This window comes from Staurois parvus, unplaced genomic scaffold (genome assembly GCF_062004578.1).
Source record: "Staurois parvus isolate SC_StPar_1 unplaced genomic scaffold, SC_StPar_1.0 ptg000031l, whole genome shotgun sequence".
Lineage (NCBI taxonomy): Eukaryota > Metazoa > Chordata > Amphibia > Anura > Ranidae > Staurois > Staurois parvus.
Genome location: NW_028317827.1, coordinates 2,281,263 through 2,308,786, shown reverse-complemented (window position 1 = coordinate 2,308,786; position 27,524 = coordinate 2,281,263). Strand labels below are relative to the sequence as shown.

The 27,524-nt window shown below is 43.3% G+C and overlaps 1 protein-coding gene across 3 annotated transcripts in view; it reads right to left on the bottom strand.

The window, feature by feature from the left end:
• GALNT13 (polypeptide N-acetylgalactosaminyltransferase 13) overlaps positions 1-27,524 on the bottom strand; it is a 398,708-nt gene that overhangs the window by 12,718 nt on the left and 358,466 nt on the right. The window contains exon 11 of one of the 3 annotated variants that reach the window (XM_089659616.1): positions 3,478-3,507. The exons of the other annotated variants lie outside the window; for them this stretch is intronic. Within the exon in view, the coding sequence (XP_089515742.1) occupies positions 3,478-3,507 (30 nt within the window). The remainder of the gene's footprint in view (positions 1-3,477; positions 3,508-27,524) is intronic. 3 annotated transcript variants of the gene reach the window in all.

Below are 27,524 nucleotides of genomic sequence, written 5' to 3'. Positions count from 1 at the left end.
ACTGAGGAACTCTCTATTTGTTGCAAGGAGACAGAGGTATGCACATTTGCTGCTCTGTGTACATATCAACCTGTCATTAACCTGTTGCTGATTGCAGAAATTGAGCACATAGGAACTGGTCATCAAACTGGCAGCATTACTTACTGCATGCAGACTTTATTGGGACTGTACTCATGTGCACCTATGTGAAGATTGGGCCCCAATGCTAGCCAGCTGAAGAATTAGGGCTAAAGCCTGCTCACTCATATAGCTGCGTCACATGAAATGTGCCTATTGTCCATAGAAAAGAAGTTTGGAGGGGGTTTTAAATTTCATCTCTGCCATTCATATACAGTGCCTTCTAAAATGGATATAGTCTACTGTTTACAGAGGAGTTACTGCAGCATTCATTATCATTGCTGTTACTGTTTTCTAATGCAGTTACTATGCCATTCTATGCTGCTATGGCCTAGTGAATATATTGTCTAGTGAACTGTGATTGACCTAATCCTTTAACTACTCATTTATGTGCATATTGTTATTTACTGCAATCTGTGACAATATATTGGGTTCATTTGCATCTAACCAGTCTGATCCTGAACCTTAATTGTGTGCATAGTATCTATGTTTGTGCTCACAGTAGCAATGCTGTAATCCATTTGTTTAACCTGGTGTGCCATGGGGCTGAGGTTGTTCTCAGAGTCGACGCAGAAGAACGGAAAACTCATTCTACCAAGCAGCTCCCTAGGAACCCTGAAACCCAGGGATTCTTGGTGGTTTGAAGCTCTAGGACCAGACCTTCCATGCTTATTTTGGTCAATGAGACTTCATTTTATAATTATAGACCCCAGCAGTAAGGGCCTGAAGGTGGGAGATGGAGGACCTGAGTGCTTGACCACAGGAACTTGTGCAGTATATGACTCTTTAAAGCAAACACCTGTCTGCACACAGTTTAGAAAGGTTACATTGAGCAAAGGTTACCGTACAATGCTTGTATATAGTAAGAATAGAATTTTATGCTACAGTGTTGGTGAAAGGCTTCCTTACTGCATTAGGGACCATATCAAAATTGTGGTTCAGATTCACACCTAGATGATGTAGTATAGTGTGAATGGAGCATCAGGTGCAGATGTCACAAACCAACAACACAGTTCTAAAAAGATGTCTGAATAGAATACAACTAAAGTTGGCATATGCAAGTAGAATTTTGTTTGAACAAACATTCTTAAGATGAAGAAATTCTATTTTTATTAGTGGGGTCAAATTAGTGTTCGTTTTTTTTACCACAATGATGAGAACATTTGAAGTAACAGGACATTCTGTTGGAAATCAAACTAATGTATGGCCAGTCTAAATGTTTGTTTACTGCTATTGGGGGTTACCCAGCAAGGCAAAGTCCAGCAGCCTATACATGCCAATCAAAACTCATCTTTCTGTATTCTTCAAGGTATAAACTAATGAACCTGAAAGCTGGCTACCTCCTGTAAGAAAGGCACAGTCAGGACCTCCCTGATCACCTGGTTCTTGTCCATATAGTAGAGTACAAGAATGCTTACCAGGGGTTTGCCCTTTCTTTGGTAAGATTGATGACCTCTCTACATGACAATGTGCACAATAATCTGTGATAGGCTTGCACTTTGCCAATGTGTTGCTAATAAAATTTATTTAAAATTTTGGCAATGCATGAGACATGCCCAACATAGACATTTCTCAGAATCAGAGAAACACAATTGACAAATAAAGTGGTCATCCTTTCCATAAATCAAAGGATTAGCCATAATTTGTAATTCTATGTTTTAGAAATATTACTTTTTTCAAAATAAAGGTTTTCAACTTGCTCACTGTGTTTTATGTTTTATGTATTACAAGATATAGATTGTAAAGGCCAACCATAGTACATGGCCTAGGCATCCTTAATGTTCACAAACAACCTTCAATTGTCCTAATTTGCTGAGTCCAGTAACATTATGTGTAATTCTAGCTAAGTGTTTGCAGAGTAAGTGCTACAGACTTCTTATTTTACGATGGTTTATGGTCTTGGCACAATAGGCGTTGTGAAGAACACTCTGAAAGTACAAGATCATTAACATTAGCCCACTTGAAGCCCTATCATCAAATTGATTACACTTGTTTGGATCCATTATAGCCAAAAGTAGATTCTGCAATAGATGCTGGACACAGTGATTTACAGCTGGCCGCAGCATTTACTGCTATTCTAGCAGCAGATTTTATGGGTCACAATGTTGTCACTAAAACAACAAAAAAATGATAGCCACGTGTAGCCTAGTGTGGGCACATGTTTTAAAATTATTTACAATTGATGTGATTCCTAGATTTATAACATAGTATAAGGTTGTATTTTGTTTTAGCCAATGGAAAGCTAGTTACCAGAAGAAGGAGAGGCGGGAGACTGCCCTTTTCAGATGCTCGTATTGATATCTATAGGGGCCAACTCTGTCCCAAAAAAGCTCATGTACTTTTTTGAGTGGCAAGTTGCAAGTGAAACAACATTCAGGTATGAATGAGCACCATTGAATATAATTGGAATCTTGATACTGAGCAATTGAGGTGCTTCAGGAAACATGCTTCAAATCACTAAGGTGTAAAATGGGGCGGAACGTTCTTTAGCAAACAAATGACAGCACTAGGGAATGTGCATCTGCCAAACAAAGTACGTTATCATTAACTTGAGATGCCTCTGGCCAGGGTTCCGAATGAGCCTACCTCTCTATCCATTACATAATGGACCTATTCTAAGGCTATTCTGCCCATAATTATCAACTATGTATGAACCACTAAGGCAATTGTTCACTGATCGAAGGAATGATGGAGAAATTATTAGCTGTGGTACTTACTGTGGACTGCCCCCATTGAACAACACTGCCCGGAACCCACATGACAATGTTTGTACATGGGAAGGATCCAGTGATACTATAGAATGTGTGTAAAGGTAATTTTGGTTTTGGAGCTTCCTTTTAACTACTTCTGAGAGATTATTATTGCATGTTGCATACATATTATTTCCAAGTGCAGAATGCCCAGCAAAGTGACTTGGTTAATTTTTTTTTAGTTACATATTGCCTACTTTCTATTGGTGCCATTATGGATGGAAACCATTTTTTTTAATTCTTTTCAATTTTGGTCTACATAGCAGCAATAGGACCACACAACATACATACTAATATGTGCCAATCAAAATTTGTTCCTAATGTTCCTATAAAATGAAAGATGTAACCTGATTGGCTACAATTTCCTTTCTTTTGGTCATTATTTTTTTCTTCCGGTTTACAGAATTTGGTCCTTAATATAAGAACAAAGTAGACAAATATTATTTACAAAGTTTACTAATTAGCTAATGACCTCTAATGTCAAAAGTGTCTTAGAGGATCATTACAAAGGAAAAACACAAAAAGGGAGCAAATGGTATTAATCTACAGGACAACAGAGGGATTCTTACTATTTTTCTGATCAGGTAGAATTTCTACGAGCATCTCTTACCTCAAAATTATATTCCCATTTACCTGCATACTGTCAAAGAAGAAAGTACAAGAAGTCATGCTGTACATGTCTCATCTTTCACGCAACAATAACGAATAATACCTGTAATGTTTATAATGTGTGTAATGTCAATTCATATTTGTTACTTTTTGCTCATGTAATATTTAATAACATAGCCATCAGAACATTCGACCATAACAGTCAAAGAACATTCACCAATAGAGAAAATAAAAACATGTGACCAGCAGAGGAAATAATATGAAAGAGACCTCAGCACTGTGTACGAAGTCTATGGCAATTACAGTGCAAATGGCTAAACAAATAGGTGTTAGGTCGAGCAAATCCAACTGCAGTGTGAAGAGAAACTTTTAGCAGTGGAAATATTACCACTTATCCATGTCTGTCCATAACTGGAAAACCAAACTTGTTTTTACAGTGAACCTGTTACGTACAGTGAATGACAGTAACCATCCTTTGGGTTGAACACAAACCAAATTAAACCCATAAGGAGTCACAGCCTGCTTGCCACACTAAACAAGTCAGCATTGGGGACCAATTACTTTGAATTTTTTATTTCTAGGGTGAAGATCCTCTTTAATGAGTGAGGCTGTGTGGGAAAGGGAGCGTATAGCATGTTACACAAGTTGAAACACAGCAGAAAAGAGAATTTACAGCACAGCATACAGCATGAGGTAGTGTGAGCCAGTGCTTCCGCTAGACAAACTAGGCATCCACCTATAGCGCACTGCCACCTAGGGACGCCTGGGCGCAGCACAGGTCAGCACTCTCTCTGTGTGGGACACCGCCACGTCATGAATGATCCTTCAGCTGAGAGGAGGGGCAGCAGAGGGGAGGAAGAAAGGACAGAGGAAGATGCCGGGTGTCTGGGGCCAGTGTAGCAGCTGAGCTTCCGCTTCTTCCAGTGTTCCTCTCAGACTCAGTCCCTTACTGCAAGCTGGCTGGTGGCTGCTGATCACTGTGGAGTTTCAGCCCTTCTCTTCCCATTCATCAGCGGAGGCAGAGCTGCACCTGCAGAGGAAGGTAATGTCTGACTCTGATGTCTCGTGTCTGTGACGTGGCTGGCCATCCATCACATGTGCAATGTGTCAGTAAATGATGACATAATCACAATCCCATAGCCTGCTCTTCTAGTGCCTGCTGGACCTGCTGATCTGTGTCAGTGTTGGTGCTGATCTGTGTCAGTGTTGGTGGTGGTGTGTTGTGTCAGATCTGTCACTGTGTGGGATCACTCAGTTCAGGTGTTCTTTCTGCGTGTGGAGGCTGGGCTGCTGCTGCCACAGTGTTTTATCTCCCCCCATTGCCTGCGGAATTCCAGCCTGGGATCTGTCAGAGCTATGTTATGGCACTTATTTTTGCAAATTAAAAGAAATTTAGCAGATTCATGTTTTGCTGATTTATTATTTTCTGTTTTTTTTTGTTTTTGTTTTTTTTGGGGTGGGGAGGGGGTGCAAGTAGCTGGTCTTGCCTAGGGCATAAAATAGTCTGGCACCAGCCCTGGTAGTGTGGAATATAAAATGTACACAAACGCCTGAAGAATGAGGTAGTGAAGAATAGGGAACGTAAAGCTTGGTATATGCAATGAAGCAGTGCAGAATAGGTAATATACAGGATTGCATACAGCATGAGGTGGCATGCAATATAGAATGCAAAGCATAGTATATGGACTGAGGCATTGCAGAATAAAGAATCTACAACATGTCATATGGAATCAGTGGTGCAGAATAGGGAACTTTCAGGATAGCATACAGAATTAACTGATGTAGAATAGAAAATGTATAGCATGGTATACAAATCAAGGGGGTGCAGAATAGAGAATGTACAGCATTATAAGTGGCATGAGATGTTGCAGAACAGGGAATATACAGCAGGGCATAAGGATGGCAGGCATTATGATGCATTGTGGAACAAGGAATGTACTCCATGGCATTCAGAATGCAGTGTTATGGCATACGGACTGCACAGCATGGTTTATGGAATGAGGCGCAATAGGGAACTTACAGCACAGTGTAAAGAATGAGGCTTGATGGAATAGGAAATGTGCAACATAGCAACCAAAAGAAGGTTGGAAGCATTGGAAATGTACAGCATTTCATATGGAATGAGGAGAAGCAGAATAGGGAATGTACAGTATTTAACCTGAAATAAGGGGTATAACATAGGGAAAATACAGCATGGCATATGGAATGAGGATGTAATAGATAGTGAATGTCCAGCATTGCATACAGAATGTGGGGTCAATATATAATCAAGAAAACACTCCAGCGCTCAATTCTAGGTGCTCCATAGGATACTACAGTGTGTACTGCTTGCTCCGGTGCAGCCCTCCTCAGATTGGGAAACCTCCAGTCAACTGCATAAGACACACAGGAGGGCACAAACTCCTGGTGCAATACCACCATACAATATATTAAATGTCAAAGACAAATGGATACTCACAAGCAGTTAAAAACAAAAGGCATATAGTATAAGCACTTCACAGTCTTGGGCGGTGAGTCTCGTCCTAAAACCGTCTGGATGGAAAACTAACACGTTTCTGGGTTCGAGCTCCCTTCTTCAGAGCTAAGCTAAGCTTGACCCCTGAAATGCGTTAACTTTCCAACCAGATGGTTTTAGGACGGGACTCACCGCCCAAGACTGAAGTGCTTATACTATATACTTGTTCTTTTTAACTGCTTGTAAGTATCCATTTGTCTTTGAGAATGTAATAAATTGTATGGTGGTAATGCACAAGGATTTGCACCCTCTTGTGTGTCTTTTACAGAATGAGGGGATGCAGAAGAGGGAAAGTACAACATTGTATAGAAAATAATGCATTACAGCAAAGGGAGCATAGATTAGGAACATGGAGAATAGTTATAAAGCAACCTAAAAATGTCTCAGTTCTGCTGCTGCTTAGGCTGACTTCATCTAGTTCTCTATCAGCTACTGGGGGGTTGGTTAGAACCCCAGGGATGACATGTGTTGGGTAGAAGACCACTTGTTCTGTTAGTAACACTGGCCCACCCAAACCCATTCAGACCTCCATCAGTATGGGAACCACCTAGGATTTGGTAGTTCACCCGAATGCCAATGTCATTTTTAAACTCAGAAGCCAGCAAAGGAAGACTTCAGCTATTCGGAGGTAAATTATGGAAGGCGGAGTGTAATATCCTGTGCAGGTATTGCCCTAAAGTAGGTCTGGAGGGGGTTGGTTGGCATGCGACACCACCACCCTCCACATGGCAACACTATGCCAAGGGCAGCTGCCCCCACTGCCCCCCCCCCCCACTTCCCTTTATCCCAGCCCTGGTCCCTGTTTTCAAACTACTGTCATGTGTTGTCAAACATTAGCAAGTGTTTTCAGTGGAGACTCTAAGCAGCTGTGCTGATGCTCATTATCACCAGGAAGTCTATCCAAAGCAATGACATGCTTAAGCAGCACTGAGATGCAACAAAGGATGAAAATAAAAAAGCAACTTTAATTTTCTAAAAGCAAAACTACACAGAAATTGAATATAACTGAAACTTCTTTACAAAACTAAAAGTCATCCAGTTAGTGTGTGGATTTACTTTAAACAAACATAAAAAAGTGGAAGGAATAATATATATGAAAATGTTGCTTTTCAAACTTTGGATCCATTTTACTTATTTTTTTTCTGTTTAGTCCACTGTCCTCTTTACTTTAAATAACATTTTATGCCATTTCTGTTGTTTCCAGAAGGTGCTTTCCAACAGTTTTATATACAATTTCCTGTGCTATCCTTCACTCACCCAATAACTTGATAGCCTGCAGCTTTCACAGCTCAAATTCTCCATTTATAATAGGACAAAAGCAACTGTCAGACTGCTGGTATTACTCTGGATAAAGACGGAGGTGCAGGCTCACAATGCACCAATTAGCAGGCGTCGTCCTCCCTTCCCCCACAGGTATATTAATTATCTGTCAGCAATTTAGTTAGAGTACATCATTCTTCTAATGTCACAGTAAAGATCACATTATTTATTATAGATTTCATTTTGGAAAAAGCATGGTTTCTTTTAAGAGGATATTGTGATGTCTAAATGTGTTTGCTTTTCACAAGTCAAGCAAATTTTCTCCAAGTTTCTGAAAAAAAAACACATTTCACAATTGAAATAAAATTTTATATATATATATATATATATATATACACTGGTATCAAAAGGTTTCGAGGTTAGTTTTGTAACATGCCAACAGATGGCAGCACAAGTCTGCTCGCACAGTCACAGGGAGCACTGATCTTCATACGTCAGTGTGCCAAAAGACATTGACCTGCGTACATCCGGAGCTGTGCAACTGGTGCTATTGTGACCACATGCATTACAACGTCTGTTCATCCTGGACAGCAAGTTAGAACAAAGAGAAAACGTGAAATTCGGTGAGAAACTGGGCACTGACAACATTGCGGAGATCCAGAGATTTTTGCACAGAATTTTCAAGGTATGAAGGTCGGTGCTCCCTGTGACTGTGCGTGCAGCCTTGTGCTGCCATTTGTTGGTGTGTTAAATAACTAGTCTCAAAACTTTTTGATACCACCTCGCATATACAGTGGGGATCGAAAGTTTGGGCACCCCAGCTAAAAATTTGAATTAATGTGCATAAAGAAGCCAAGGAAAGATGGAAAAATCTCCAAAAGGCATGAAATTACAGATTAGACATTCTTATAATATGTCAACAAAAGTTAGATTTTATTTCCATCATTTACACTTTCAAAATAACAGAAAACAAAAAAATGGCGTCTGCAAAAGTTTGGGCACCCTGCAGAATTTATAGCATGCACTGCCCCCTTTGCCAAGCTGAGACCTGCCAATGTCATGGATTGTTCTCAATCATCGTCTGGGAAGACCAGGTGATGTCAATCGAAAAAAGGTTTTAAATGCCCAGACTCATCTGACCTTGCCCCAACAATCAGCAACTGAAAATAGTTGACGCTCACAAAGCTAGAGAAGGCTATAAGAAGATAGCAAAGCATTTTCAGATGTCAATATCCTCTGTTCGGAATGTAATTAAGAAATGGCAGTCATCAGGAACAGTGGAAGTTAAAGCAAGATCTGGAAGACCAAGAAAAATATCAGACAGAACAGCTCGCAGGATTGTGAGAAAAACAATTCAAAACCCACGTTTGACTGCACGATCCCTCCAGAAAGATCTGGCAGACACTGGAGTTGTGGTACACTATTCCACTATAAAGAGATACTTGTACAAATATGGTCTTCGTGGAAGAGTCGTCAGAAGAAAACCTCTTCTACATCCTCACCACAAAAATCATCGTTTGAACTTTGCAAATGAACATATAGACAAGCCTGATGCATTTTGGAAACAAGTTCTGTAGACCGATGAGGTTAAAATTGAACTTTTTGGCCAGAATGAGCAAAGGTACGTTTGGAGAAGAAGAGGCACAGAAGTTAATGAAAAGAACCTCTGTCCAACTGTTAAGCATGGGGTTGGATCAATCATGCTTTGGGGTTGTGTTGCAGCCAGTGGCACAGGGAACATCTCACGAGTAGAAGGAAAAATGGATTCAATAAAATTTCAGCAAATTTTGGATGGTAACTTGATGCCATCTGTGAAAAAGCTGAAGTTAAAGAGAGGATGGCTTCTACAAATGGATAATGATCCTAAACACACCTTGAAATCCACGGGGGATTACATCAAGAGGTGTAAACTGAAGGTTTTGCCATGGCCTTCACAATCTCCTGACCTCAACATAATTGAAAATCTATGGATAGTCCTTAAAAGAGCAGTGCGTGACAGACAGCCCAGAAATCTCAAAGAACTGGAAGACTTTTGTAAGGAAGAATGGGCAAAGATACCTCAAACAAGAATTGAAAGTCTCTTGGCTGGCTTCAAAAAGCGTTTACAAGCTGTGATACTTGCCAAAGGGGGCAGTACAAGATATTAATTCTGCAGGGTGCCCAAACTTTTGCAGACGCCATTTTTTTGTTTTCTGTTATTTTGAAAGTGTAAATGATGGAAATAAAATCTAACTTTTGTTGACATATTATAAGAATGTCTAATCTGTAATTTGATGCCTTTTGGAGATTTTTCCATCTTTCCTTGGCTTCTTTATGCACATTAATACAAATTTTTAGCTGGGGTGCCCAAACTTTCGATCCCCACTGTATATATATATATATATATATATATATATACACACTGCTCAAAAAAATTAAAGGAACACTTTGAAAACACAACAGATCTCAATGGGGAAAAATATGTTGGATATCTATACTGATATGGACTGGGTATTAGGAACATAAGGATGCCCCATCGTTTGATAGAAATGAAAATTATCAACCTACAGAGGACTGAATTCAAAGATACCCCAAAAATCAAAGTGAAAAAATGATGCAGCAGGCTAGTCCATTTTGCTGAAAATTCATTGCAACAACTCAAAAATGGTACTCAGTAGTTTGTATGGACCCCACGTGCTTATATGCATGCCTGACGACTTCAGGGAATGCTACTAATGCGATGATGGATGGTGTCCTGGGGTATTTCCTCCCAGATCAGGAGCTCAGTGATGTCCTGCTCCAGAACAGTCTGAGGTGCAACTTGGTGTCATCGGATGGACTGAAACATGATATCCCAGAGGTGTTCTATTGGATTTAGATCAGGCGAGCATGGGGACCATTCAATGGTATCAATTCCTTCATCCTTCAGGAACTGCCTGCATACTCTCGCCACATGAAGCTGGGCATTGTCGTGCACCAAGAGGAACCCAGGACCCACTGCACCAGCGTAGGGTCTGACAATGGGTCCGATGATTTTATCCCAATACCTAATGGCAGTCAGGGTGCCGTTGTACAGCCTATAGAGGTCTGTGCATCCCTCCATGGATATGCCTCCCCAGACCATCACTGACCCACCATCAAAATGGTCATGCTGAATGATGTTACAGGCAGCATAACGTTCTCCACGGCTTCTCCAGACCCTTTCATGTCTGTCACATGTGCTTCTGGTGTTCTATGGCAAATGCCAATTGAGCTCTATGGTGCCGGGCAGTGAGCACAGGGCCCACTAGAGGACGTCGGGCCCTCAGGCCACCCTTATGAAGTCTGTTTCTGATTGTTTGGTTAGAGACATTTACACCAGTGGCCTGCTGGAGGGCATTTTGTAGGGCTCTGGCAGTGCTCATCCTGTTCCTCCTTGCACAAAGGAGCAAATACCGGTCCTGCTGATAGGTTAAGGACCTTCTACGGCCCTATCCAGCTCTCCTAGATTAACTGCCTGTCTCCTGGAATCTCCTCCATGCTCTTGAGACTGTACTGGGAGACACGGCAAACCTTCTGGCAATGGCACATATTGATGTGCCATCCTGGAGGAGTTGGACTGCCTGTGCAACCTCTGTAGGGTCCAGGTATCGCCTCATGCTACCAGTAGTGACACTGACCCTAGCCAAATGCAAAACTAGTGAAAAACAGTCAGAAAGGATGAGTAGGAAAAAATGTCAGTTGCCTCCACCTGTAAATCCATTCCTGATTTAGGGGTCATCTCATTGTTTCCCATCTAGTGCACCTGTTGTTAATTTAATAAACACCAAAGCAGCTGAAACTGATTAACAACCCCCTCTGCTACCGTATATACTCGAGTATAAGCCGACCCGAATATAAGCCGAGGTACCTAATTTTACCACAAAAAACTGGGAAAAACTATTGACTCGAGTATAAGCCGAGGGTGGGAAATGAGGCACCTACTAGTCAATGTAAAAAATAAAGTGGGAGGAATAGTGCCCCATCATTAGTATCAGTGGGAGGAATAGTGCCCCATCATTGGTTTCAGTGGGAGGAATAGTGCCCCATCATTGGTATCAGTGGGAGGAATAGTGTCCCATCATTGGTATCAGTGGGAGGAATAGTGCCTCATCATTGGTGTCAGTGGGAGGAATAGTGTCCCATCATTGGTGTCAGTGGGAGGAATAGTGTCCCATCATTGGTATCAGTGGGAGGAATAGTGCCCCATCATTGGTGTCAGTGGGAGGAATAGTGCCCCATCATTGGTGTCAGTGGGAGGAATAGTGCCCCATCATTGGTATCACTGGGAGGAATAGTGCCCCATCGTTGGTGTCAGTGGGAGGAATAATGCCCCATCATTAGTATCAGTGGGAGGAATAGTGCCCCATCATTGGTGTCACTGGGAGGAATAGTGCCCCATCGTTGGTGTCAGTGGGAGGAATAATGCCCCATCATTAGTATCAGTGGGAGGAATAGTGCCCCATCGTTGGTGTCAGTGGGAGGAATAGTGCCCCATCGTTGGTGTCAGTGGGAGGAATAATGCCCCATCATTAGTATCAGTGACACCAATGATGCGGCACTATTCCTCTCACTGACACAAATGACACTTGCTGACCCCTGTTGCAGTATGGTGCTGCTGCAGCCAGCATATGTGGTTGCAGCAGCACCTCTGCACTGCACACTTACCGGCTTTTCCCTCACTCGATTTTCGCGTGTCCGCTCGGCTCCGCCTCCTCGCCCGTGATTGGCCGCCTGTGTACCTTTCCTGAGCTACAGTTCTGGCGGCCAATCACTGGTGGAGGCGGAGCCGAGCGACAGGAGTGAGGGAGTGGCCGGAGTGACGGAAGGAGCAGCGCTTCCTGGATGGATCATCGTGGGAGCCAGGTAAGAGACAGCAGCCCTCTGCCCACCCCTGTACGCGCCCCCCTTGACGGAGCCTTGCGCCCCCCCTGGGCAGAAGTTGACTCGAGTATAAGCCGAGGGGGCCGTTTTTCAGCACAAAAAATGTGCTGAAAGACTCGGCTTATACTCGAGTATATACGGTACTTAACTGACCAGATCAATATCCCAAGAGTTTCATTGACTTGATACTACACTCTGACAATACAAACTACCCTCACATTTACCTAAATCATGGGGTTCTTCTCTCTGCACCATTCTGTGTTTTTTTTAATTTGGCGTAACTTTACGTGCATGGCTACATTATCCATTCATGTAAAGACTACAAGTCCCATGTGCCACTGAAACAGAAGGACTTGCAGATTTCAATGGAGCATAAGTGCAGTGACACCCTTGCACTTATAGCTCATTGGTCACTTCCTCCAGCCCTATTATGCTAGGTTTGTATAGACCTGGGCCTAGGGGAAGAGTCTGTAGGTGCCTGTATACTGCACCCATGATGCATTGATTGCAGTTGCAATTCTCTACAGGCATGAATGCAAAATCTTAATAAATGCACATTTTTTCTTTTATCAGTGTGGGTGCATTTATCTTTTTTTTTATTCAGAAAGGTTGACTATGCCTTTACTTTACTATGTGATTACTCAAGCCTTGCGCACACTGGACTCTTAGCCTTGGTCCATGAGGCTCCAGCATTTAGGCACAAGCGCACCATCTAGCCCCACTACGGGCAACTTGTCAAACTCTATGAGAGGCTAACAAGCAGCTGAACGAGGCTGGATGGCACACCAAACAATTAGATTTAGCACAGCAATTGCTTAGGAAAGGATACCTGGAATGCAAGCTATGTTTCTTCTTGGGAGCATACTGCTCTATACGTTACTACCATCCAGCCTTGCCCATTCGCAGCAGATTTCAGCCTCTCAGAGTTTGACAAGATGTCTGCAGTGGGGTTGGACGGTGAGCCTGTACCCTCTGCCTGTACTAAATCACCAGGATCTCATATATGAGGGCTAAATGCCCAGTATGCACAAGGTCTTACGGGAGAAAAAAATATTAAAAGTTGGGCTTTAAGTAGCAATCTAAGTACACCAAATGAATGTGTGCCTTCTAAAGTCACCAAGCCAGACTCTGCACCAAGGAAAGTGAAATCATCAACTGTGTTTTTATTTCTATCCATTAATATATAATATATACCAACAGTGACACCAGGAATGCTCTGACTCTTTACCTGTATGAGTCCCTATGTGTGCTCATGAATTGGACTCTACCTTTGATTCCCTCTATAAATCGGAAGATAGGTAGACAGACACAGTTTTATTTCATTTTTGTAGCAGTGATTAGGGGCTAAGAAGAGCTGTGTGTGGGGTTTAATAGCCAGCATATCCTGAATGTAGGGAAATAAAACATCACATTTATCCCCGGTCAAATAACAGTCGGGAGCTTCACAGAGCGTCCAATTAGGACCGATAAAGAGGAGTAAATAGGCACAGAAGCTGCTGTGTTTTCTCAGCAACATTTGTCTCCTGCGGGAACTTTCCTTTCTCTCCTGTAGCCCTGCTGATGAATAGGCATTTCACATGTAAGTTTTCACATCTCAATACATACTGCTGAGTAAGAAGCCTGAGCTCCAGCATCTCTCATGGAACCATTTCCAACCATAAACAAGTCTTTCTCAATGGCTCCATCTCATGGTTGTATTGATTATTGCAGGCCTGTATTACACATGGATGCAGACTAGAGGGACTCATTTTTTTTCTCTGATATGGGGTCATTGATACAGAGCAGAAATCCATTTTAGTAGGGTTATAAAGGTGACATTTACCATTGTGAGTTTTATAGTCATTGCCTATAGCTCATGTCAAAGATTATGAGGTATATTTTAAGGGCATCTAGAGCCATTAGTAAATAGCTTTAATAAATCAGATCGATGACCAGTTGTGTATTTAGGTTTCGTGCTGCCCTAGGCAACACAAAAAATGGCTCCCCCCATTGACCAACAACACCCGAGAGAGACAGCCTTCCACTACCACCACCCCCCATACACTGGTAACTCCCCCCCACCCCAACAAGAGATAAGACACTCACTACTACAGCTCTGGACATCCCCAGGAACAAGAGTCATTCTCTGCATACACCATCAAGCAGCAAGCAGCCTCTTTCAGATCCCACCGGGTCCCCATGCTGCATGTGTCCCTTCTTCCTTTTCTTCTTTTGGGGGACAGTGCTGCCCCCCTGAAAAATGCTGCTGTCCCCCTGAAAAATGCCGCCATAGGCAAATGCCTTGTTTGCCTTGTGGAAAATACACCCCTGTTGATGACTTGCAACAGCCATTTCTGCAGGTAGGGCATGCAGGCTTAATGTGTATCTACACCCAAAATCAAAACATTTGGTGTTCACATACACATGCCTTATGCTGCACTTTTTATTTGGGGTGTGTACAGCGGTGATTTAATTATTTATTATTTTTATTTTCTTTAAATATTTTTTACACTTTTAACTTTAGTGCTATTACAAGAGGGCAAAGAAATCCCCAATGTGATAATATGGGCAGATGCCAGGATCTCTTTATGGATACATTGGGGGGGGGGCCCCCAATGTCTCCCCTGACCTCCAATGCAAACTGTACTTGAATAGCTGCATCTTTGGCTACACTATCTGAGGAATGAAAGCAGTGACCTCAAAAGTGACGTAATACACATTATTTCTGGGGTTATTAGTTGCAGGATACTCCCCGAGTTCCTTCTGCTCTCACTGTCTGAGCAGTTTCCTGCAGATTCAGTCTACCCCGATGAAAAGGAGAGCCCAGGGATCTCCATGAGTTCCATTGGTGGGGGGACACTTTGCTAGCTGTTAAAGCCAGTACCAAGCTTAGTGAGCTTGATTTAACCACTTCTCTACCATGCCATTTATAAATGTGTCTTGGTAGACAAGTGGTTAAACTACCCCTGTCACCATGTCAAATCAGCTAAACTGCCATCTACATCAAAAGCAGTGACCTCAGGTATCAATGTATACTTTCAGATAGATGTGTCAAAGCCCAAACCCTGTGGGATCCAATATAGGGATCTTTGTCTGCAATTCCCTACCGAACATTGAGGACACACTGCATGTGAAATCCCAATGGGGCTCTTTCACACTGAAGATAATGTATACTGAAATAACAACATAGTAGTGGCTGGCAAGTGTTCAGGAGGCCTACTGTTTTTTTGAGGCACTTTTTATGACAAATCACGGCTTGAACTATCTTTCTTTGCATGTAATGAGTCTATCTCATATATTAGTTTCACCTTTTAAGTTTCATTACTGAAATAAATGAACTTTTGCACGATATTCTAATTTTTCGAGTTTCACCTGTATAGCTTGAGGTTCAATTCCCAACCATGGCGCCTCCTGCATGGAGTTTGCATGTTCTCCCTGTGCTTGCGTGGGTTTCCTCTGGGTGCTCCGGTTTCCTCCCACACTCCAAAGACATGCTGGTAGGTTAATTGGCTCCTGTCTAAATTGTCCTAGTTTCATCCCAGGCCATGCGGGATCTCCTACATGGTGGGGGTTTGGGGAAAGACCTGGCAACCTACCCTGTAAAATAATTGCTAAGAGAATTCATGGAAAAAGTAACTTACAAGTGACGGTCCATGCAATCACCAAGGATCGGATACGACTGAATGGATAGCAGGCAGGATATAGCTTGAGATGCTGCAGGATATGTCAGCAGTATATAAAGTAACAATCTCTACACACATACATATCTGTATATACATAAAGGAGAATAATGTTTATCATATAAATGGAGGTCTTATCATTAGTAAACCCCCTCTGTGTTCAGAATCTAATAAACTTCTGATTAAATCTTAGGAAAAAAACAACCATCTAAGCCGTATATTCTTAATCTATATTAATGGCAGGACGACGTAAGTAACACCATGAATTTTTAATGTATTAATTGATTTGCTGCTAATGAGTCACAGGGGAATATTATTGTGAACTTTTCTCCCAGAGCTCTACTCCAGAAGAGGCCATTGAAAAATGTCACTAATACCTGCGCCGGGAAAGTCTTATTCTCCGCGGCCGGATTATTTACTGCTGTTCTGCACTCTTATTACGCTGAGCACTTTTTTTTCCTGTTACAGTTTATTACCCCGGCTTGATGTATGTTTGTTGACACAAATTGCGGCCTATAATTAAACTAATCAACAACCATTACAGAAGAGAGTGCCATATAATTTAGCGTTTTAATTCTGGTTGTAAAATAGACCTGTGAATTGTGGCGGTGAATTATACAGATTTTTCACAAAGGACATAACAGATGAATGATGCCGAGTACTGAGGACAGGAGGTTTCTGGGGTTGCAGACAATCAGCGTGCCCGATCTGCTTGGCTATATCTTCATTACAGTAGACATAAATCCTAACTGGATGACATTTTGTTTTGTGAAACACAGTGTATCATAAACCATTGTGATTTGTGCTATTACTTTTATTTTTAATAAAATACTTTTTTCCCCTTTTTTTTTATCCTTCGTTGCATTTAGATGCCGGTGAACTCCTGCAGCCACTTTTTGTCTATATGCATTTAAGTGATGACTGCCTGGCATTTCGGGTTTCCTGATGGTGACAACAGTGGACCATGCCTTTGTAATGTGTACTGAAATGGCCACTTATAGTCTCCATTGGAAGCCCATGTGACATAATGACAACACAGAAGCACAACTAGGAGACAGGGACAGGGTGTTGTTACCCTATACCAGAAATAGTCTTTTTGGTAGGATCACCAGATATTATTTTACTGAAAGCTGAAGATTTAAAAAAAAATGGCAGGGAAAGAAAAATATTTAACTACCAGCTGTGGATAAAGTGACGTGTGTCACCCTAGAAAGGTAGGCCCAGAGAAAAAAATTAAAATAAGCGCAGGGTCGACATGACTAGGGGGAATAGAGGGACAACAAAGGGTTAAATTATGGTAAGGAACTTTTGGGGATGAAGGTTTACCTTATTGGATGGGAGATGTTGGGGAGGGTCTCCCAGGGAGGAAAAGGAGGGTCTGTCCTCAGGAAGTCCAGTGGGGGAAGTTTGGAAGAAAAGGAAGCTTCCCACCCTCCCTCCCCTTCGTGCTTTGGTTTGGATTGTCATGGCGGCCTTGGCGGTGGTTGGTCTTTGGAGGAGGAAAGAATTCTGTATGGAGACAGATTCGGGACCCATCAGTGGTATGGGGACCTCGGTACATTCCAGTTAACAAGGGGTTAACTCAGAACAGGTAAAATGGTGGTCACTGCGGATAAGTAGGGTTATCCCCGAGCCGATGTGTTGCGGATGAGGATAAGTAGGATTGTCCCTGAGTCGGTGTGGTGCGGCTGGGGATAAGTAGGATTGTCCCTGAGCTGGTGTGGTGTGGCTGGGGATAAGTAGCATTGTCCCCGAGCCGGTGTGTTGTGGCTGGGGATAAGTAGGATTGTCCCCGAGCAGGTGGGTTGCAGCTGGGGATAAGTAGGATTGTCCCCGAGCCGGTGGGTTGCGGCTGAGGATAAGTAGGATTGTCCCCGAGCTGGTGGGTTGCGGCTGGGGATAAGTAGGATTGTCCCCGAGCAGGTGGGTTGCGGCTGGGGATAAGTAGGATTGTCCCCGAGCCGGTGGGTTGCGGCTGAGGATAAGTAGGATTGTCCCCGAGCTGGTGGGTTGCGGCTGGGGATAAGTAGGATTGTCCCCGAGCAGGTGGGTTGCAGCTGGGGATAAGTAGGATTGTCCCCAAGCCGGTGTGTTGTGGCTGGGGAAAAGTAGGATTGTCCCCGAGCAGGTGGGTTGCAGCTGGGGATAAGTAGGATTGTCCCCGAGCCGGTGGGTTGCGGCTGAGGATAAGTAGGATTGTCCCCGAGCTGGTGGGTTGCGGCTGGGGATAAGTAGGATTGTCCCCGAGCAGGTGGGTTGCGGCTGGGGATAAGTAGGATTGTCCCCGAGCCGGTGGGTTGCGGCTGAGGATAAGTAGGATTGTCCCCGAGCTGGTGGGTTGCGGCTGGGGATAAGTAGGATTGTCCCCGAGCAGGTGGGTTGCAGCTGGGGATAAGTAGGATTGTCCCCAAGCCGGTGTGTTGTGGCTGGGGAAAAGTAGGATTGTCCCCGAGCAGGTGGGTTGCAGCTGGGGATAAGTAGGATTGTCCCCGAGCCAGTGGGTTGCGGCTGAGGATAAGTAGGATTGTCCCCGAGCTGTTGGGTTGCGGCTGGGGATAAGTAGGATTGTAGGGGATAAGTAGGATTGTCCCCGAGCAGGTGGGTTGCAGCTGGGGATAAGTAGGATTGTCCCCAAGCAGGTGTGTTGTGGCTGGGGATAAGTAGGATTGTCCCCGAGCAGGTGGGTTGCAGCTGGGGATAAGTAGGATTGTCCCCGAGCCAGTGGGTTGCGGCTGTGGATAAGTAGGATTGTCCCCGAGCCGGAGGGTTGCGGCTGGGGATAAGTAGGATTGTCCCTGAGCCGGTGGGTTGCGGCTGGGGATAAGTAGGATTGTCCCCGAGCCGGTGGGTTGCGGCTGGGGATAAGTAGGATTGTCCCTGAGCCGGTGGGTTTCGGCTGGGGGCCTAAGTTGATGGAATGTTTTCCGCAAAAGTGAAGTAGGGTTTATGGCCCTCAAAAGACCACCACGTTTCATCTGTTTATAATTTGGAATGTCATGTTATCCATGTTAAAATAATTTATTGGTTAATAAAAGACTGATATGGCCATTTTGACTCCCAGAAACTTGTTTGCATATTTTGTATAGCTGGGATGGTGAAGGGTATGGCCTAGCAGGCTTGATTAGGTTGGAAGGTGTATATTCTACCCTTGTCATGCACACTGAGTGCCTGTGAGTTCCGTTCATTTCCGATTTCCTCCCCAATTCTATTAGTGAAGCACTCTTTGGAATTTTCTTCTGTTATTGTACTGTACTTCTATTCTAGATCTTTTTTTTCCTTTTCTGGCATATCACTGACATTTTCAAGCTATTTTTTTAACTAGGTTTTAAGGTTGTAGTTTATTAACTGTACTGTATGCATTTGGTCTTTCCGCTATTCCTTCTTTTTATTTTCTTATTCACCTAAACATTTTTCATTCTTGTTTTTTAACTCAGCATGTAATGGTTGAACTTGATGTACATAGTAATTTTTCGACCTTATTAAATATGTACGGGACACATTCTGAGGCAGGTAGTTAGGTTGGTATTTGATATATTCTTTTTATATTTTATACACAGTATGTAGTTACACCCCCTTCCCACCTCCCAGTACCACCCGTTTTAGAGAATACAGAAACAACTATCATTTTTCAATGTTAAGTGATTAGTATGGAATTTGTTAATGATAACAAAAAAAGCCGTAAAATAGATCCCCTGCAGCCAGCAACAATATACCCCCTCAGAAACAATAGATCCCACACAGCAATAACCCCCACAACAATAGATCTTCTACGCAACAATAGACCCCCAACAGCAACAATGGACCCCCAGCAACAAAATACCACCCCAGAAATATTAGACTATCCTTAGCAACAATAGAGCCCCCCAACAGCAACAACAGATCTCCTAGCAACCAGCATCAATAGACCCTCCAGCAGCCAGCAACAATAGACCTCTCTCTCAATAGTAGATTCCTATCAGCAACATAAGACCCCCCAGCTACAATTGATCCCCCACTAGTAACAATAGACCTCCCTAGCAGCAATAGACCCTATGTAGAAATATATCTTCTTTCAGCAACAATAGATCCCCCAGCAGCCAGCATCAATAGACCCTCTAACACACCCCAACACCGCTTGCCATTTTATATATATATGTACACCAATCAGCCATGACTTTATGACTATTGGCAGGTTAAGTAAATAACATTGATTATTCTGTTACAATGGCATCTTAAAGTCAGTGGGATATATTAGGCAGCAAGTAAACATGTTGTCCCTGAAGTTGATGTGTTGAAAGCAAAAAAAATGGGTATCGCCGTTTGTTGTGTATGGGGCTGTGTAGCCACAGACCAGTCAGGGTGCCCATGCTGACCCGTGTCCACAGCTAAAACTGCCTACAATGGGCACAAGAGCATCAGAACTGGACCACGGAGCAATGGAAATTGTGGCCTGGTCTGATGAATCACATTTTCTTTTAAATTATGTGGATGGCCAGGTGAGTGTGCATCGCTTACCTGGGGAAAAGATGGCACCAGGGTGTAGTATAGGAAGAAGGTAAGCAATGAGAGTCATTGTGATGATTTGGGCAATGCTCTGCTGAGAAACCTTGTGTCCTGCAATTCATGTGGATGTTACGTAATATGTTCCACCTCCCTAAACATCGTTGCTGACCAAGTACACCCTTTCATGGAAATGGTATTCCCTGATGGCAGTGGCTTCTTTCAGCAAGATAATTCACCCTGCCACATCGCAAAAATAGTTGAAGAACGGTATGAGGAACGCAACAATGAGTTTAAGGTGTTTATTTTGGCCTCCAAATTTTTCAGATCTTACCCTAGGTTCTCACCTAAGCGTTTTCAGCAGCGTTTTGCGTTTTCGTACTGCAGTCCATTTAACATGATTTCCTATGGGACACCTTCTCATCTCCGCGTTTTTACCTGGTGTGTTTTTTGGAAAGTGTCAGGGATTTTTTTAACGTTGCGCTTTTGATTCTATAGACTTCAATGGAAACGCTGCAGAAAAGCATGTAGTGCATTTTTGACACGTTTTTGATGCATTTTTTATGTGTTTTAAATCTGCCTAGCAACAAGAAAAAAAAGCAAAATGCATCAAAAACACAACGCGAAAAGGAATGCAGAAATGGATCAAACGCAAACTGCATAGGTGTGAACCAAGCCTTAATCCATTTGGCTATCTGTGGGATGTGCTGGAAAAACACGTCCGACCCATGGAGGGCCCACCTTGCAATTTACAAGACTTGCTGCTGACGGCTTGGTGTCAGAGGCCTAGTGGCATCCATGCCTCGATGAGTCAGTGCTGTATTGGCAGGAAAAAGGGTCCCTACTCAATATTAAATAGACGGTCATAAAGTTATGTCTGTTCATTGTATATTTATTATAATTTGTTTTAAGTGCATATCGCACAAGCACTTTATGCATTTAGTCTCATACGCAGTCGTATATTTGAGATTCAGATCTGACTGCTTATAGTTTTCTTCTAAGGGGCAATTATTAGGGCTTGTATAGTCATAAAACCTTGCTAGAAAGTCTTGTGTGTGCTAATGCTATGATCCCTGGTATTATATAATAAGCATCTAATTTTCCCATACTTGATTTATCTTTAGGAACTGGCAACCATGTAGTTAGGTCTGTCTTTTCTAGTCCTATGAGCTGTTTTATCCCCAGGTTTAGCACAACTAAATTTATATAAATGTTGCAGACATTATTATTTATTGATGCGAATGCAATAAACCGGACAAGGCCAACAGGTATTCAATGACCATCAAAGCTGTCAGACAATAAAATAATGGAGTGAAAGGATGAGAGCCCCAATTCATAAGGATTTGCCCAAAAGTGATTTTTCTTTCATACTAAAAGGGACTACCAAGGTTTGGCAATCAACATATTTCGGGGGTTACGCACAAACCTCCCTTCACCAAGGCTCTGATTTATGGTGCAAGTGAAAATCAGATGGTTATTTGGAAGTTGTCTGAGAGTTGACTTTCAACTCTTAATTTTAATTGTCACAATAAAAGGGTCAATTAACACCTGGACATATGCCTATTGGTTTGGTGTTTTTATTATTTCACTGCATACAAGCTGACTGTCCCAGGTACCCCACTGAAACTGCACTAGGCAGTAGAGAGTTGCCATTGTAAAGCAATTACAGTATTTGCTGGAAACCTCCACCAAACCTGGAGTCCAACGATTCACCAATCAAACTTCAAAATAAAGCAAAAAAAATATGGGGCTTGTCCTTCAGCTATATATACTTATACCAATACTGTTGGGCAGTGTTCATGTTACCGTATACAGAGTATCAGTGTTTTATATAACACCACACACTCTATCAGAGTGTACAGTAAATGTGGAGGACTGTTTTCAAGCTTGTGAGTGCTGGCTAGGTTCTATTGAGCTGCCTCTGGACAAAAATCAACAAATATTGTTTTTTGGCACTGAATGTTCTTTATGTGTGAGGATAAAGGAACTGTCAGAGAGATTCCCCTTGAGATTTGGACTCCTTCCTCCACTGCAGCTGCAGCTTTTCTTGGCTTTCCTCAGAGCAAAGTGCTCAGCTTGTTTTGTTTGTGTTTTTGTATTATATGATGGATCCATTATTGGCGTGTCTCCATATTCTGGCAAAAGGTAAATCAGAGAAGTGAGTACAGAGCTGGATCATTCACAAAGCAAAATAGACAGAAGCTTAGGACCCAGTGGATGTTCTGAGGGCCCAGTTACAACCTTCATGCTTCTAGAGTACACCAAGAAGATGTAGAAGTATAAATGTCAGGTGTCTGTGTGTCAGGGCTCTGTCCACAGCAGAGGTACCTAGAGACCTGGCATTCCTGCTAGTACCTTGCATGGCCACAGAAATGCGCATTGGCGCACAGATGCGAGCCAGAACACGCATGCGCACTGGCGCATAGTTACACACACATTATCCCAGTTTGACACCAGATAACCTGTATAAGGAATCCCATCACTCCCTCAAATTGCTGGTTGATCTCTGGCTCCCCAGTACCTTTGTCCGTGTTCCCTTGCTACTGTGATCTGCTGTTACCAATTTGGCTTGTTCCTGGACCTGTCTTCTCTGCCTGCCTCCTGATCTGACCCTGGCTTGGATAACGGATATTCTCATCTGCTCTCCTGATTTGACCCTGGCTTGGCTAATAGATATTCTCACCTGCTCTCCTGATCTGACCCCGGCTTGGCTAATAGATATTCTCACTTGCTCTCCTGTGTATGACCCTGGCTATCCTTTTGACTACATCTGCTCCAATCTCCACCCGGCATCTGACCTTGGCTTCTGACTACGCTGTGGTCCTCTGCTACTCTGAAGGCCTGCATACCTCTCATGGGCGCCACCTGTCTGCAGACACCATTCCAGTGCATCAGCTGTGCTCCTGGGTATACCTTTGACAAGCACTCCAACAGGGGACCCGTGCTACTTTGGGCCTGACTCCTTCTGTCCCATATCCAGGGGAGTCTGGATCTTAGAGGCCAATGGAGAGAGGGCTTTCCTTGCAGCCCAGGTACATGATACTGTGATAGTAAGCCCTTCTAGATCGCTAACTTGGGGTTCCACGGGGTGCGGAGTCTAAGCCACAGCCTGCTTCTTCACCAGGGCCCCTGATGGTGGGGCTGGACTTGCAACAAGCTGGAACCAAGTTGCGACCCTCAAGTAAAACCAGCTGAGGATGTGGAGACCACTCGCGGATGCAGAGTACAAAAGGCAAAAGACAGCCACAAAACCAGGAAACAAGCCGAAATCAGGGCAGGCAAGCACAGAAAGTTGACAAAGCCAGGGTTGGTACATGAGAAGTCAGACGCTGAATACACATAACAGTAGGCAAACAGAAGCTCAGAGAACTGCTCAGGCAATGTGGGCTGCACTGAGCATGTCTTATATAGGAAAGGAAACGGAGAGGTGGGCCAGGAAGTGATGGAAGGGAAAGGAAATATAAACCCACAGAATAGCAGGCAACGAGCATAAGTGAGCACAGAAGTCATACAACAATGTGTAAGGAATCATGTCTAGGAGAAGCACTGCAGCAAAGAGGGAAAAATTACACACGCAGGAAAAATGGAGGCTAAAACCTGGTACAGATGGGCTGAACCAAAAAGAACTGAGGGGCTTGGGAGGAGGTCATCGTACTAACAATGTGATTTTAGTAGAGCGATCTCCTGAGCTATTGTGTTCTGACAGGACCCTGAGAGAGGCTGAGAGCCCTGATCAGATGCCAATCGGCTGCTGGTTTTCCAGCATGATCAATCGGCAGAAGCTGGCCGAATGATCAGCTTCTGTCAGACAAGGACCCCTACACACAGGCTGGATGTCAGATGATATCTACTGTACCGTGTGTAAGGGGTTTAAATCGTGACAACAAAGCTGTTACTGCAAAAGAGATGATGCACTTGTAGGCAAATTTTTTCTGATGTGCCAGGCTGTGTCGATACAGAAAATGCCAATGGGGCAACTATTCTATACCTATTACAGTCCATAAAGATATCAATTGAAGGGGTGAGGGTCCAAGGCTTCTAGGTTGGAATTTGTGGAAAGTGGAATTTTGTTTTAATTTTTTTTATTTTAAATTCAAGAGGTCAGCATTTTTAAGGATAAAAAACAGTTTCTGTTACAACACTGTCCTTCAGATTGGAGCTGTTCTGCAGTAATACCAATGTTCCACTAGACGGTGATAAGTGCAAGAGGGAGTTTAACCACTTTCCATCTGCCCTATAACAGAAGTACTGCTACAGGGTGGAATGGGTGTGCAAAATCATGTATATATACGTGATTTTGCATTTCCAGGAAGGGGGCACGAGCAAGGCATGCACGCCCTACCCACACCGCCATTTGCGGCCTCAGTTGTCAATCACTGGGTCCCGGCCGGTGATTACTCGCCGGCGCCTGGTGATTGCCGAGCATCTCTGACCGGGGAGGGGGGAGAACTGTTTGTAAATAATGCAGATCTCCCCGGTCAGCTCCTGTACACTGCTGTGCATAGCACAGCCATACAAACAGTGTGCTTACAGTGAAGCACTAACAGAGAACACAGTGTAAAATGGCACACAGTTAACCCTTTGATCGCCCCACATATTAACCCCTTCCTGCCCAGTGCCATTAGTACAGTGTCATTGCTTTTTATTAGCACGGATCACTGTATTAGTGTCACTGGGGATGTCAGTGAAACCAAGTCAGTTCCCCCCAGTGTCAAAATGCCTGCCGCAGTCCCGCTTTATATGTTGCTGATCGCCGCCATTACTAGTAAAAAAAAATATAAAATCCCAGTATATATACTGCCATTTGTAGGCACTATATTTCACATAAACCAATTAATTTACACGTATTGGGATTTTTTTTAGCAAGGGCATGTAGCATAATACATTTTGGCCTAAATTTATGACTAAATTAGATTTTTTTACTGGACATGTTTAATAGCAAAAACTCAAAAATATTGTTTTTTTTCTCAAACTTGTCGGTCTTTTTTTGTTTATAGAGCAAAAAATTTTAAAAACGTACAGGAGATCAAATACAACTGAAAGAAAGCTCTATTTGTTGAAAAAAAGATGTAAATTTAATTTGGGAGAAGTGTTGCATGACCACGAAATTGTCAGTTAAAGTAATGCGGCGCCGTAACGCAAAAAATGGCCTGGTCAGGAAGGGGGGTAAATCTTCAGGAAGGCAAGTGGTTAAAGCAGAGTTCTACCCAAAAGGGGAAGTTCCGCTTTAAAGATTGTTCCCTCGCTCCCCATTAAGGATTGGCACCTTTGGGGAACCGGAGGGGAGCGGGTACATGAAATTCACAGGTACCCACTCCCACTTCCGCTGCGATCGCCTAGACAATCGGAAGTGGAAGTTGTCCTCCTACCCTCCCTCCTCGTAGTCTTCTCGGACACATGACAGGTCCCAGAAGACGACGGGACCATTCAGGAAGCACAGCGCTGCTCATGCATGCTCAGTGGGCACCCGGCTGTGAAGCCGCCAGCTGTCACAGCCGAGTGCCCACACTGAAGAAGCCAGCGCCTGGAATACAGGACGGCAGATGAAACGGGCTGCGGGGAGGACACCATGATATCAAGGGACAGGTAAGTGGCTGTTTTTTAAAAGTCAGCAGCTACAGTTTTTGTAGCTGCTGACTTTTATTTTTACAGTGTGAGTGGAACTCTGCTTTAAGTGAGTGTGGGAAGGCTTAATATCAGTTTATTTTTATTTTTTTTTTTAATAAAGTATAAATGCACTTGTAATAGAAAAGCAATCAGTGTTCTGCCCTTGAGTCACTCTTCTCTAGAGAGTCAGCGATGGTGCTAATACATACTGTAAATAGTATTGTTCGCTTAGCTTGGTAACTGTTATCCAAACACAAAACTATGTTGTAGGTTCCTTTGTATGCCAGGCCTGCTTCTGGTCCCGCTCTGACCCCGATCTATATCGCTTCATAGGTGTATGCAGATTAAAATGTACCTTGTGCATGTATGTCAGCAGTCTCATCTTCCACTCATGTAAATGTGCACCTCAGGGTAGTGATTAAAGTGACTCGGAATGATTATATCCCGTGTCTTGTCTCAATCATATGCAGCAGGCAGTCAGAATGAAATCAGCTGTAGCTTCTCGCCTATTTATGTGACACTAGCTCGGCAGCTCTGTTTCCATGGGACAGCAGTACTTGTATTAAATGCTATCTGAAATGCCATAAGGGGAAGTAGATGACCTCATGCTAAAGCTAGCTTTAATCTTCAAAACCACAGAGAAAAGGAAGATACAAGAAGAGATATAAGATTACGCTGTTACATGGATCTTTGCAAACCGTGGAAATCTTTGATATTAAAATAACACAACTCTCATCAAAAAGCAGTTGCAACTAATGTTCAACATCCACTATATTGCTCTTTATTGTCATCTGGCATTATTTAAGAATATCTCTACCCAAAACGAAGGTGTTGCCCCTCAAACATAGATTTCAATTATTTTGTGTATGCCATCAAGTTGAGACATGCCAAGACTATAAGATCTCTCAGGCATTTTCAAATCTGATTTCACATTTGCATATGCTATCATTGCATGGCACTGCTCTGCACCCCCAACCCCAATATCTGTCCACCGAATTACAGCCATGGGTGTCAACCCCTCTCTGGGCTTCATCTCCCCCATATTTATATGTAGCGCGAACCTGTAAGACCACTTGCCCCTTACACAACTCTTCAAATAAAGTTTATTGAAGAAAACCAAGAGGTCAATCTGGCTTTTGGCTTCTGCTGACGCATTTTGCCTCCTTACCCTTAAAGTGGAACTGAACTCAAAAAGTAAAGATTTCCCTTGTTATAGGAAGCACTTAGAAATTTTAATTGTGCTTAAGAAGTGCCCAGATGAATGTACCTTTTGTCTGATTTCCTGAAAAGAGCAGTGCAGTTCCTGGTATGTGAATGTGCCTAGGCACTTGTGTGTCCTCAGCCTCATAGCTGCAGTCAGTGGCGTATTTAGGTTTTGTGCTGCCCTGGGCAACACAAAAATCCCCGCCCTTCCCCACAGAGAGAGCCTGACATTGACCGACAACACCCTTGCCCCCCCCCCAAGAGAGGCTTCCACTACCACCTCCCCCCATACACTGGCAAACCACCCCCCCCCCCCGGTGCTACAGAGAAAGAGACTTACCTTCACAGGTCCAGACAGCCCGGGGAATGAGACTCAGGCTCTACATACACACATGTATACTACATGTCAAGCAGGCCACAGCCTCTCTTGGATCCCACTTGCTC